Below are 14,686 nucleotides of genomic sequence, written 5' to 3'. Positions count from 1 at the left end.
CAACATGTGATAAGGACATTGAAAAGTGAGAGCAGTCCTAGGCTGCATTAACTGAGGTATAAAATTCAAATTAAAGGAGGTGATGGTTTCACTGTCCTCATGCCATCAGATTCTATCTGGAATACTGAACTTAGTTTTGGAAATCACAATTTAAGATTGACAAATGAAAGAATATCCACAAATTTAGGAATACACAAAATATTCCCAATGGAAAGTGAAGAGTCTTAGCAGCTGTATCCTATGAGGAAGCTGACAAAATAAGGATGCTTAGCTTGGAGAAGAGAAAAGCTGGTGGAAAGACACAGTTTCCTAGATATTAAATGAGTTTGTGCAGCTGCAAAGGGAAGAAGTAGGGCCAATGAGTAGGAGTAGCAGCAGGGAAGATTTGGGCTCTTCTTCAAAATAAAGAAGACTTTAAAAATAACAAGGTCTGTTCATTATTAGAATAGAGTCTCCTAAGTAACCACCAGTCACTGCAAATGACTGTGCAAAGAATGGGAAAGGCAATGGCTACGAGAACAGCCAACACATCTCAAATGTCTTTAAGGCTACAGGGGTAGGCACAATTAATTCTGCACAGGGCAGTTATATCTGCTTGGCAGTGAGGAGTGGGCAGTAGTTGCTGGATAAACAAACAAACAAACAAAAAAACATGGAGGAAGAGTGCTTCAGAAGAGAAAGTGCCCCCTGCTGGGTCATGACGCAGGGTCTGCAGAGGGCCAGGCATGAGAGTACACACTAACAGTTTAGTTGAATGACTTCATAACTAAAGACCATCCACCTGAGTCTTCCGGCCTCTGGAACACAAGCAAATGCCAGGCCTTCTGGAGCAGCTTTGAGATCGCAGATCTGGGCAAAGGTGGCCTAGTAGAAGTATCAAACCAGTGACTCTCTGGGCTGACTTCACTTCCAGACCAGACTTACAGGTTTAAATTAGATCTGCTGATTTATGAAGGCATGCACTTTCCACTCCTGCCCTCACCACTCCCTTCTGTCGTATATGCAGCTGGCTTCTCACACTGATGTTTCCTCCCTGGCCCCTGAAGACGGTTGAGTTTGCAACTCTTGGCCTAGAGCTGTGTGTGATCTTCATACTGGGATATGTGTACGTTGAGGGTACACAAATACTTACAGGGATATGCAAGTTCATATATTTTTAAAGGAATGAGTTTCTAGATCTTCAAAATCTATGCGTATTCCTTAAAAACTAGGCCTGACTGAGAACAAGCCTACAGTTGGCTGGTTCTCTCTTTCTACCTTCTTTTCACAAGTGTTCTTCTCCCACTTCACAAAAGAGAAGGCATGGATGTCACCCACCAGTAATCTATCATATGATACATGACACAAGGTGAAAACTATTTGAGCATGTAGAGCTCCAAGGAGAGTCTCAAGAAATTGATCAGTTGTTCAATCCATCCATCATCTATCTTGGAATTAGAATTCAAAAGTGAGATGGTCATCATAGGGATGATGAAGCACTATTTATTTGAATTAAAAACAAAGTCAGACTTTTTCTGACAGAAAGTAAATCTGACTGGCTCACTGGGCTGATTCATTTGACAGTGAGGATTGTTTTTGCCATTTAGGTTATATGATTAATGTTTTCCTAATTTGTATTAGGTAAATTAGAAGCTTAAGGATTTTGATGAAAATATATCTATACATATATATACAATGTTAGAAAATATATCCTTGGCAACTATTTAAACTTAGGTACTGGCAAATTTTTTAATGTCAAGTTGAAAATGTATGAAAAGAAAAAGAATGTATGAGAGAGCTACATAGTTTTAAAAAATTCTTTTAAGGAATACTTGAGCAATAAATGTCTGAAGACCTCAGGCATAGAGGATCCATGACAATGCTGAGCCTCTCCATTTAGGGCAAACTTTAGGGATCTGTTAGACTGGACTGGTTTGGGGTCCCTTCTGGAAATATCTACTTTTCTGCTGAGAAATAGTCTAAAGATGGAGCCTCTGGCTTCAACTTATCCCCTCTCCACCTGAGGTCACCTGAAAGAAACTGGGCTTTCTGTAAATCACTAAGATCAGCAGTTGATTTAACATAAGCCGTTAAATCAGCCTGGATTTGCTCTCACTCTTCTCACCCACCGAATCCCACTGAATGTGAGTGGGACAATCTGGGAACTCCCTGGTAATTACTGGAACTGCAGATGATGAGACGCTCCAAGAGGGCCCTCAGCAGAGCAACAGTGTTCTAATAAAATGGCAATAGCGTTCTAATAAAATGGCAAGGAACACTAAAAACAGGGACTGAAGTAAAAACAATAAAATGTTTACAAGCAGTCTGCAATTGTGACAGATTTTGTGAGATCCTACTGTCAGAAGGGTTCTTAGAGACTGGTTACTTACACATTTCCATTTTCTTGATGAAGAAATGGAGGTCTAGTAAGATTGACCGACCCAGGGCCACATGGCTGGTTTGTGACAGAGCCAGTGGCTAGAATTGCAGTGTAATAGCTTTCTACAACATAACGCTACATATCATTCAGGTTTTAAACTCAGGTCCTGCCTGTGATTTCTATAAATTAGAGCTTGAAGAAGATTTGATGATTGTTCCAAATTGGTTATTCAACTAGGTCAAACATGCACTTAATTTGACTTGACATCTTTTATTAATGACTTGGGACAAAGGCTCCAAATTTGTTGGGCTCAAAGAATCCTTCTGCTGAATTCTCCAGTCTCTGAAAACCACTAAAGCAGAACTGGATTAGACCCTGGAGACTTGGAGGTGATGGCCCAGAGAGAAATAAAAAGCTACAAGCTAGGACCTAGTTTTAACTCTGGACTGTCCCCGCTCTTGGGGCTATATCATTCTACCCCTGCATGGTGCTGAGGGATTCTTGACTCTTGGTTGCCATAAGTTTCATAAATGACTTTTTATGGCTAACAGTGGCCTCTTGATTAGGACAAACCATCTTGGCAAATATCATTATGCAGGATAAGTAGGTGAAGCCTGGCATATGGATGCAGTGGTCCGGGACTTGGACTTCTGCACGGATACTTGGGCTGGGGACCTTCCTGCACATGTGGGTAGGTAGTGCTTGGGGCATAGATAATTTTGGGCAAGGCAGTGTGGGAGGCCCTTGGGGTCCACATGTTGCAGTGATATACTGAACCAGCTTCCATGCTGGGATCACAGAGCTACTGCTATTGGGGTTCCTTTACAGAGCTCAGAAATCGCACACATTTCCAGGCCCAAGCACTATTCCTAAAGGGGGCTTTCCCTGCAGGGAACTACAGGAACCACGGTGGGATCAGTAGACCCAAAACCTGGTTCTAGACACAATAGTCATGCATTATCCCACTCAGAATAAATTAAATAACAGAGATAGGCTTAGCCTCCCCTTTACAACCATAAGTTTCATAAGAGCAAGCCTCAAGATGGAGGGCTTGACTTATAAAGTAGGGGGTTCCTAAGTTCAAATAGCATATGTTCTGTCCATGATAATCCATCCCTATCTCACATGATAATTATGCCTAGGAGTCACCTCCAGGGAACCTCTTTTGTTGCTCAAATGTGGACTTTCTCTCTCTAAGCCCAACTCTGCTAATACATTCATCACCCTCCCCCTGACGTGGGACAGGACCCTCCAGGTGAATGAGTCTCCCTGGCAACGTGGGACATGGATTCCAGGAATGAGCCTGAACCTGGCACTGAGGGGTAGAGAATGCCTTTTTGACCAAAAGAGCGGGGTGGGGGGGAGGAAGGCAACACAATAAGGTTTCAGTGGCTAAGAGATTTCAGATAGAGTCAAGAGGATGTCAAGGCGGTTACTCCTATGCAAGCTTCATCTAGATATGCCAAATGGTCACATTATGACAATCCCAAGTCAACAGCAGTCCCCAAAACCCTAAAGTATATGGATCCCTATCTTAAGACTCTATAAACATTTCACTAAGTTTATTCTTCACAAATTTAAATTCTCCAGAGAGCTCCTATGCTAGCTAAATCCCAAAACTCAGAGGAAATAGCCTCTTCAAGAACATCAACAAGCTGTGTCCCCTTTTCCCATAATGTCGACACCCCTTTTCAACATGAACAAGGTAGGGTGGTCACTCCCTAGACATCCCTGAAGATCAGGAAAGTGATTAAACTAGAAGAAAGGGTGGCAACAGACAAGATGGAATTTAACAAAGGATTATGAATACTGAATCTCTATATAATTTTCTTTTTCTTAGTTGCTGGAGTATTGGAATTGTTAGAAGGAAAGAACTGAAATGGTAGAACTGTAACCCATAGCATTCTTTGAAATTTGCTCTATAGCTACCTGTCAAATTGTAATTTGAAAGTTATTACCTTTTTGTATATATGTTATATGTCACAATAAGGAAATAACTGAAACTATGGTACTATAACTCATAACATTTTTGGAAATTTCTATATAACTACTTGTTAAATTGTACTTTGAGAGTTATTGCCTGTTTGTACATATGTTATATGTCACAATAAGGAAATAAATGAAACTTTGGAACCATAACCCATAACATTCTTTGAAATTTCCTCTCTTAACTACTTGTTAAATCGCATTTGGAAAGTTATCACTTCTATGTATACATGTTATATTCCACAATAAAAAATATGATTAAAAAAACAGAGGTACATTCTGTGTGCGAAATCAATTCCATACAATAAAATTTTAGGAGAATGGAATAAGAGTATTTATTGGTTTATGAAATGGAAAACTAGAAATCAAACATATTATCCAAGAAAACTAAGTCTTCAAAAACTGGTTACCCAGCAGGTCATCTGAAAGGTTAAAAAGGCATTAATTTCTCTGTTCTGGGTTGTGCCGGTTTGAATGTATTGTGTCCCCCAAATGCCATTGTCTTTGTAGTCTTGTGGGGCAGATGTTTTGGTGCTGGTTGGATTTGCTTGGAATGTGCCCCACCCAGCTGTGGGTGATGATTCTGATGAGATGTTCCCATGGAGGCATGGCCCTGCCCATTCAGGGTGGGCCTTGATCAGTGGAGCTATATAAATGAGCTGACTCAAAGAGAGGGAACGGAGTGCAGCTGTGAGTGATGTTTTGAAGAGGAGCAAGCTTGCTAGAGAGAAACGTCCTGGGAGAAAGCCATTTTGAGGCCAGAGCTTCTTTGGAGCAGATGCCAGCTGCCTTCCTAGCTAGCAGAGGTTTTCCGGACGCCATTGGCCATCCTCCGGTGAAGGTACCTGATTGCTGAGGTGTTACCTTGGACGCTTTGTGGCCTTAAGACTGTAACTGTGTGGTGAAATAAACCCCCGTTTTATAAAAGCCTATCCATCTCTGGTGTTTTGCATTCCGCAGCATTCGCAAACTAGAACAGATTTTGGTACCAGAGACGTAGGGTGCTTTTGCTGCTGAGTATGCAAATACCAAACATGTTGGAGCAGCTTTTCAAATGGATAAGGGGAAGATTCTGGAAGAATTGTGAGGAGCTTGATAGAAAAGGCCAAAAACTGCTTTAAAGAGACTGTTTATGAAAATATGGAGTCTAAAGATACTTCTGATGAGGACTTGAGCAGAAACGATGAATGTGTTGTTGCAAACTGGAAGAAAGGCGATCCTTGTTTTAAAGTGGCACAGAATTTGGCAAAATTGAGTCCTGGTGTCAGATGGAGGGAAGAATTTGAAAGCGACAACCTGGAATAGTTAGCTGAGGAGATCTCTAGACTACATGTGGAGGAGGTACCCTGGCTTCTCCTTGCAGCTTATAGTAAAATGCGAGTGGAGAGAGATAAACTTAGAACTGAACTCTTGGGTTCAAAGAGACCAGAAGCTGATCGCTTGGAAAATTACGAGCTTCCAGGGGGTGGAATCCCTGAAGCTACAGCCCAACATGAGGATGTAACCAAACACGGAACCCAGCCGCCATTTCACTACAAGCCAAGATTGGAGATGGAATTATCCAGAAAGGATTTGTGGAAAGTCCTCTTGTCTAATGGCTTTGACCCCCGTGTGCTTCATGCAAAGCCAACAGAATTTTTGCGAGATCTATATAGACAGAGCCATTGCCGGTCTGGACTGGAGGAGACAGACAAGGAAAAAATTAAAGGAAAAATCTCTTCAAAGACAGCCATGGAGGTTGAGATCTGGAGTCAGGAGGTCTCGGGCTGGGAGAGCAGAGCAGCCCACATGCATGGAAAGGGTGAGTTTGCCCTGGAGGTCAAGGGCGGGCTTTCCGCCTTGATGCTCTGGAAGAGTTTTGCCATCTGAGGTCCCAAAGAGGGTGGAGCACATTCCCAGGGAATTGGGGAGAGCCTGGCTGCCACCACACTGTTCTAAACGGGTTGAGCGTGTGCCCTGGAGATGGAAGGGAATCTGGGAGCTGCCCCGATGTTTGAGGAGGGTGGGGCCAAGAAGGTGGTCTCCCCTATGTGTGGATACGTTGGAGCACTCACCCAAGCATTTGGAGAGAAAAGGGCTGCCACAAAGGCACTTAGGAAGCGTTAGACTCCCACTCTCTCAAGCCCCAAGGATGCAACATTGTTCTGTAAATGACTCTCAGACTTTGAAATCTAATGTAGTTTGTCCTGCGGGTTTTAGGAACTGTTTTGCTCCTGTTAACCCTGTTTTCCTTACTGTTTCTCCTTATGGCAGTGGAAATGTTTATCCTATGAATGTCTCTCCTTTGTATATTGGGAGCACATAACTTGTTCTAAGTTCACAGATCCACAGCTAAAGAAAAATTATGCCTTAGGACTGGCCATGCCTATAATTGATTTTGATGGGATTTTGTACTTAACTTTTGTTACTGAAATGATTTAAGTTTTTGTGATATTGTGATGGAATGAATGTATTTTGTATTTGGAAAGATAATGTCATTTTGGGGTCCAGGGGGTGGAATGTGCCGGTTTGAATGTATTGTGTCCTCCAAATGCCATTGTCTTTGTAGTCTTGTGGGGCAGATGTTTTGGTGCTGGTTGGATTTGCTTGGAATGTGCCCCACCCAGCTGTGGGTGATGATTCTGATGAGATGTTCCCATGGAGGCATGGCCCCACCCATTCAGGGTGGGTCTTGATCAGTGGAGCTATATAAATGAGCTGACTCAAAGAGAGGGAACAGAGTGCAGCTGTGAGTGATGTTTTGAAGAGGAGCAAGCTTGTTAGAGAGAAACGTCCTGGGAGAAAGCCATTTTGAGGCCAGAGCTTCTTTGGAGCAGACGCCAGCTGCCTTTCTAGCTAGCAGAGGTTTTCCGGACGCCATTGGCCATCCTCCGGTGAAGGTACGCGATTGCTGAGGTGTTACCTTGGACGCTTTGTGGCCTTAAGACTGTAACTGTGTAGCAAAATAAACCCCCATTTTATAAAAGCCTATCCAACTCCGGCGTTTTGCATTCCGCAGCATTCGCAAACTAGAACATGGGTGCAGAGCATATTCATAACCTCTTTAACAAGAAGTGAGTACCTTTTGCTTTAAGATATCCACTGGCGTTTGATGGGCTTTTAGCTTCTTGTTTTTAAGGAGCACTTTCCTCCTAAGCTGGTCGGGTGAGGGAAGCATTGGATCATCCGAGAAATCACTCTCAAATAAGAATTTAGCCACCAGCTTTTCTCCAAACACAGTCTAAAAAGAATAAAAGAAAGACAATCATGCCTTTACCTATAATTGAATTATTCAAATATATATTTCAGGGCAACTGAATTGTCAAAAACAGTCTAGGAGGAGAACTAAGAAAGAAGTTATGCTTTTCCCCCATGGTTTCTGACTGGAAGGAAAGAAGGACATTAGAAGGACAGGGGGAGAGGACTAGGCCATTCTCCAGCTGGGGCCAACTGTAACTATTTAGGAAAATGGTCTGACGTCTGATGTACCGAAGAAGAAAATAGATTGAGTTAGAAGGTATGGTTTGTAGAATATGGTTCCTTCCGGATGTGGGTGAGAAGTCAAAGGAAAGAAACCTTGGAGGGAGTAAGGAGTGGAGACAAAGATCAAAAATATTAAGGAGAATTTGCCCCCAGTCTGTATAAAATAACTTTAGATATGAAAGATTTTCCGAGCATTGGGCTCTAAAGTGTAACGAGGGTGAGGAGGATAGGCTCAGGATGATCTATGGGGTGAGGATAGGAAAAATGGCAATTTCTGTTTCTAGTTATTTTTTAATTAAAAGAAAGAACAAAATTTGAAGATTATTAATATTTCATGTCCAGACTGAAAATGGCGCCTCACCCAATCTGTATGTTGGACTTCAACATGTCACGTGCTGCTCAGGAAGTCCCCTGAGGGACAAGGAGGAGTCAGTGTCTCCTGCAGCCTTCGTTTGCTACCGGTTTACTGAGGTTTGGTTACTCTCATAAAAATAAGACTTTTCTTTTAAATACTTTATAATGAGAAGAGGAACCATGAACATCTTTACATAGAGAAGGTCACACTTTAAATCACAATAAAGAACTTAAAGGAGTATTTCTAAGTTATGAATTTTTCTTAAAAAAAGCATTTAAAAATTTCTGACTTTTTCTATATTGGCAAGTGGGTAGCAGTCATTTATTCTTAGCAGATAATAATAAAAATAATATAATAAATCACATTTAATCTGTTCCTATATGGTAAGGATTACATTTTGACAGTGAGTGAGAAATTAATTGCTTTTTAGCAATGTTTGTGTTACAGAAAGAGTATTTTAAAAACAGATGTCTGAAAATATATCTACTGTTCTGTTATTTGTTGTAGGAACTGATGAGTATAACTTATAAAACTATTATATATGCACATGCAAGAAACTTGGAAGCAGATTTTCTAATTGCTAAAAATCTTCCAAATGAAGGGTTTTAGTGGCGTTTGAACTCATTTGCTAAAAGTATAAAGCCAAAACTTTTTAATAAGTTTCTAAGTAAAACTGATTGACATCAGGAAACGTACAAATCTTCTAACCGAATTTCAACAAAAACCTCTGCATCATTATGAATGGCAAAGAGAAATGAGTATCATGATTTAGCAAGTGCAGCTAATAACACCTCTTTTCTGCCAGAATCTTTGTAATATATTTTTTTCAGCTACTGTAGCTATTAAAACCAAATACTGAAATAATAAACTAAACTTAAAGCCAGACATATCCAAGTCACTGATCACAAAGTTTAAATCAAAAATTTCAAAAACAATGAGCCATAGTCAATCACATTACTGCCACTAAGAATTTAGATAATAAATAAATAATAAATTTATTTTTATTATATTTGATGAGAGTAAAAAGGGCTTCTGTACCATTAATAAATAACAGTATTTTAAAAACAAACCTTACTTCATCCTTTCTATGTCATTTTCTCTCTTTTACTTTCCATTTTTGCATATTTTAAGTAATACAGAAAATGTTTCTAAGACATGAATAACAGTTCTAAGTAAGTCAATAAATGCAAAATAGGAATACTTGCCAAAATATTTTACTGATGGGGTATACAATTAAAAAGGTTTAGAGACTATTATTTTAAATGATAGCAAAGGAAAGGCAATATGAAAGCAAAATTTGATTTTTCTGGCATTAGGGGACAGGTCCCTCTGACAGCACCCTTCCTCCCCACTGAGAGCCATGTTTCCACAAATGTCTCTGCCATTGGAGGAAGAGACAAACATAACGGAATATCTACCCCTAAATCTCCCTGCATTTTAGTTCCCTTACATAAAGAGGGGCTGACTATTAACCCAGCAAGTGTTCTGGCCAGTCTAAGCTCTTGCTCACTTGGATCCCTGCATCTGGACATCAGTAGTGTAAGCCACAAAAAGATTTAACTTATTTGTCATGGGAAATTTTCAACTTTTCCACAAGCAAGTGACAGATGACATCCTGGCATCTCTGATGGTGCCAGAAGTGTTAGACTCTTCTTGGAGAGTTGGTCTATCCTTACCATCTAAGGCTTTCTGGAAAGGGTCTGGGGATCACAGAACAATGCTTGAATGGACCACTCAAGAGAGAGCTGAGCTCCTAGGGCAGCCCCAGTTCTCAGATGTGGGGGCTCCAGAACCGTATGTGCTTCATGGCCGATGTGCAGCTGTCCTGTGGTCCATGGTGGCTCCATAGAAAACTCAGCAGTTACAAAACAAGGGCCAAGATGCCATCCAGCCTCTCAGCTGAGAGCTCACCTTGAAAATTTCTGCCATTTTTCGTTGTTGAGGCAATGAACAATGGTTCTCAATCGATATGATGATTGGCAGGTCAGAGTTGATGAAGGCACTACGATCGATGGCTTCAACCACTTCCTGCGATAGCCAAAACAGCCCATTAGAGCCCCGACATCTCTCCAGGGTGGTCCGAAGGCAACATGTTTGGAGCCATAGAAAGCATCTACATTGTTGTATGCATCCAACTCTGGCTAAAGGAAGATTTTACCTTTTCAAAAGTATAAAAATCAGTTGCATTTTCAAATCAAGCAAGAGGATATGGCTATTTTGTATAAAGACATTAAACTTCATATTGAGTTTTGTTCACGTACTATACAAGGAACAGCTATCAGAATGATGAACTTAACAAATCAATATATGTTGACTATGTTATAAGTAAAAGACACTTTTAGTTACAGTATCAAATGTAATGGGGTATAAGACACCGTCCTGCTTTCAAAGAGTTTATAATCTATTTGTGGCAGTGACACATACTTTTATATTATATGTTTATGTACATACAATTAGCAACTCCCCTTGTCCCCAATACAGAATACAAGAGTTTTAAGAGGGCTGAATAGGAAAGTGAGTTAAAGAGAAATGAGCTTTAGCCACCACCTCCTCCACAAATAAGACAGAAATAATATTTCTTCCCAGCCTGGCAATGCTTCAGAGAAAAATGATTTTTATACAGCCTAAGACCCTCTGAATGAGGACTATAAAAGCACTGCTGAACTAATAAGCTACCAAGAACTTGAAATGATAATCCAGTGAGACTGCTCTTCCCGGATGACCCATGTTTCCAAGTAGAACCAATTCTCATTACTTTATAATGTTACACACTTTATAAGGCTACATATTTAATCATATCCTAACATATGATGCTGGCTTTTGTCAGCAGGACACCAGGACAACTGACCTTTAATTCCTATCATAAGAGAACAGCCCCTGCTTTTTATATATCATCTTATGATATAAAAATTGCAATAACATTACCTGATAACTAAGGTAATGGGTGCCAAACTTTGGTTGAATCAGAATCTAATGAGACTTCTAAATAAACTCTCAGAAAAATGAACATATGTAAATTCCACACAGTATAAGCAATAATTTCAGGAAGTCTCCAGACCCAGGATAACACCCTCTCTAGCCTAAGGCGTAATTTGGTAGTCAATGATTTAAATGATGAATGGAGACAATGCCTCTTTGTAATTTGATTTGAAGATAGGAAGCATTACCTTGAAGGGGATCTTGGTTGTCAGTGTATGTCCATGATAAATGATTGGCATTCCATCATCTCCATCCCAGCAGTCCAACTCCACACTCCTACAGCCTTGCAGGAGGACCTGTGTGATCAATCAATGAGTCCACCCCACATGAGCACCTGGAGATAAAGCCTCAAACTAAACCCAGCATATACTCCTGCATTTCAGTCAGTGTTCACAGTTAGGGATAAAGCAGAAGGGCATAGTATCTAAAATGAATATCACAAATTGGTCAAAAGGTCAGAAATAATCTGGGGTGGAGAAGGGAGAGAAAAGATAAAGGTGGAAAGAGTGTTTGCCAGAGCTGAATATTGTTGGAAGATAACATTTGACAGAAAAAACAAAGGGCCATTTTGTCCCTCAGGGGACCCATACATGGCATATCCCAAAATTAGAGAACCAGGCAAGGGCAGCAGGCTCTATCTGGGCACATGCCAGAGTAGGTGAAGGTGTCCATGCCCAGCCCAAAGGAAACAAGTTCACTGATTCATCAATGAATTGACCAAACATTTATAGGAAGTCAAGTAGGATAAAATCTCCTCCATAAAATCTCCTCCATTTAGATCTAAATTCTGTAACGAGCTAACACCTTTGTTATGAACATGTAGCATGTAAGAAGAGTAGAAACAAGGAGTCATAAAGGATTTGCCTTGCTATCTAATTCCAGAAAAGCATCCAGAGCAGAAGTGGCAAGTAATCCACAAACTCCTCTCTCTCATATTCAGGGCACATTAGTAATCAGTCACAGTACACTTGTCCCTAATCTTTTATATGTTGTCACATGACCTCATCAAAGTGCTTCAGGAAATACAACTAATGAATCAGATGAGATGACATCTATTTGCTATCATGGGTCTAGAGCTGGAAGCTATAATTTGCTTGGAGCAACCTCTTCTTCCATATGACTCTATTTGTATACTTACTAGATTACCACATGATGGAAGGGTAACTCAAGCCAAGAGTTAATCTGTGAATGGGTGGCCTGGACCACTGATTTAAGAATCCTTATGACTACCTCCATGTGACAGCAATCCAGTTCTGGGGGCTACGAGCCGCCAGAGTTGCTGCAACACAACTCAGCTGGTGAAACGCCTCTATATTAACATTTTTTTTTTTTTTTTGAGATATTTGCTAGATTCTTCATGATTCTTCATGTTGCACAGTATAGCTTGTGGCCTAGAATCCCAAAGCTATCAGTTCTTTCAGCAAAAGAAACAACTACCTAGTGGTTTTGCCTTGGGCTGAAAATTACTGTGATATGGCAGCTGGAACATGAGGCTGCTTCATGTCTGTGGTGAGCAATCTTTACTTAGGGTGTAATGTTAAAGAGTAAAAAAAAAAAAAACAAACTTCTTGGTGCATGCAATTAGCACCACTGAATGCAGTTAAAAGGGGAATTTTTAGGTTGTGTATATGTTACTAAAAAAAAATCCTCTTAGAAGTCAAATAGGGATGTGAAGTAGGAATGAAAGCTAGGACCTAGAAGAAATACATATGTGTATGTGTGCACATATAAGTATGTTTATGTATATATGCACGTATACCATAGTATTCTGTGTATGTTTATTTCCACTGGAACAATGACTTTCAACTTCTTTTAATCTTGAAATTCTCTGAGCAAATGGAAGATTAATATATAAAACACATAAAAGAGCAGTATAGGGGCTAAAGCAGGGTAGAGTGTGGGACCCTCCCTACTCTCTCACTTGCTCATTTCAGTGTAGGCAGCTGAGCCCCCTTGACAGAACCACTTTGAAAACCACTACTCTGAGAACACTTCCTTTTACAATGAAGGTCCCTTAAAAACTAGGGTTTAAAATACATATTCCAAATTAGGTAAGCTATGGGATAGAAATTTGCTCCATGTTTTGAGGAATATTTGGACTAATCAGAAGAACAAAGGGATCTTAAATAATTGATGCTGGATTTTCATAAACAACACAATTATAACTTGCACCCCTCCCTCACAATTATATTCCCTTGACCTTCTCTAGCTTCTCCCTGCTTAGTCTTTCTTGCAGCAGTTCAGAAAACAGGCCACACAGATGAGGAAGTTGCAGACAATATACATGAGAGGCAACTAATACGTAGATCATTAAAATTTGGATCTGTAGGTCAAAAAGATGTGCTTTTTCTAGTCAGACAGCCCACTGAATTTTAAAGAACATTCCCATGAATTTAACTGTGTACAGACAGTACCTATAGTCTGCACAGATTTTTTCCTTTAATTGGTTACTATGGGGATGGATTGATTGTCTAACAAATCGCAAAACAAAACAAACACTATTTCTGGGACTAACTTCGTAGAAAGTTGCATTTTCTATGATGCTTTCCCACTACAATATATTGATTTATTTAGCATTTAGTGAAATGATTAGAAAATTTTCCCATGGGAAAATCTAAGTTTAGCAGGGGTAGGTCAGACTAACTAGAATCTAAAAGCTATGATTTTCAAACACATTTCCCTCCCCAGAATAAAGGTTAAGTATATATAGGGGGGGAAAAACAAAAAAGAAAGAAGAAAAATAAAACAACTGTATACATAGACAGTTTTCCCACACATGTTTCTCCACATTTCACATGTAATAGCTTACTCTATAAGCTCATCAAAGGAGTCTGGGGTCAGGTTTTTGTGACACTTGGGGTTATGTAAATACTAATCTTTATGAAAACCATATTCCAAGTGGAATTCTCAGTACCTGGCTGTAGAGTTCTACTGAGGATTCTCCTTTGAGTTGATGGCCTGTGAGGTAGGTATTGTGTGAAGATTCAATGTAATAGTAGGAAAGGGGTAGCTGCAATTCTTTAATGTTCTCCTGTGACTCTTCATTTTTTGAGGCAAGATTATCTTTATCCATCAGAAACCTAGATGAAACAAATTTTCTTAAGACTTCATGGGAAAATGTATACTCTCAAATGATCGGCAAATGACATTTCAAAAGTTACCTTGCAAATCCTTCAAATGACATTAGGCCCTGATGACACATACTGATGCTGGGCTCAAACTTCTGCAAGGGATATAAAAAAAGTGTTATTTAGGTAAAAGAAACTAAGGGGGAATATCCTCCACCATATCATTTTTTAAAAGCCATTCTGTTTTCATCCGGAAACAACTAAACTAAATATTTGAACTAATTTAGTAATATAATGGTAAAATGTAGTTTTTAATCCAAAAGAAAATATTATATGTGAGTTTATTATACTAAGCATATTTACTTAAGCAAAAAAGGAGGACCAAGAGCAAAGATTAAGGCTGATTTATATGAAAACAAATTGTATCACTTTGTCCAGGTGAGAATGAGAATAATAGTAACAGCTACATCCTAGAGT

The 14,686-nt window shown here is 39.8% G+C and overlaps 1 protein-coding gene across 7 annotated transcripts in view; it reads right to left on the bottom strand.

Annotated features, from left to right (window-relative positions):
• Positions 1-14,686, bottom strand: part of PLCE1 (phospholipase C epsilon 1) — a 331,768-nt gene that overhangs the window by 49,887 nt on the left and 267,195 nt on the right. For all 7 annotated transcript variants that reach the window (XM_037803858.1, XM_037803856.1, XM_037803855.1 and 4 more), the window contains 5 exons: positions 14,303-14,364; positions 14,056-14,221; positions 11,330-11,437; positions 10,074-10,190; positions 7,407-7,565 (listed from right to left, as the gene is read on the bottom strand). In XM_037803858.1, coding sequence (XP_037659786.1) covers positions 7,407-7,565; positions 10,074-10,190; positions 11,330-11,437; positions 14,056-14,221; positions 14,303-14,364 — 612 coding nt within the window. The remainder of the gene's footprint in view (positions 1-7,406; positions 7,566-10,073; positions 10,191-11,329; positions 11,438-14,055; positions 14,222-14,302; positions 14,365-14,686) is intronic.

The sequence above is a fragment of the Choloepus didactylus genome, chromosome 15 (genome assembly GCF_015220235.1).
Source record: "Choloepus didactylus isolate mChoDid1 chromosome 15, mChoDid1.pri, whole genome shotgun sequence".
In the NCBI taxonomy this organism is placed as follows: Eukaryota; Metazoa; Chordata; class Mammalia; order Pilosa; family Megalonychidae; genus Choloepus; species Choloepus didactylus.
This window is presented reverse-complemented; position numbering and strand designations above follow the sequence as displayed.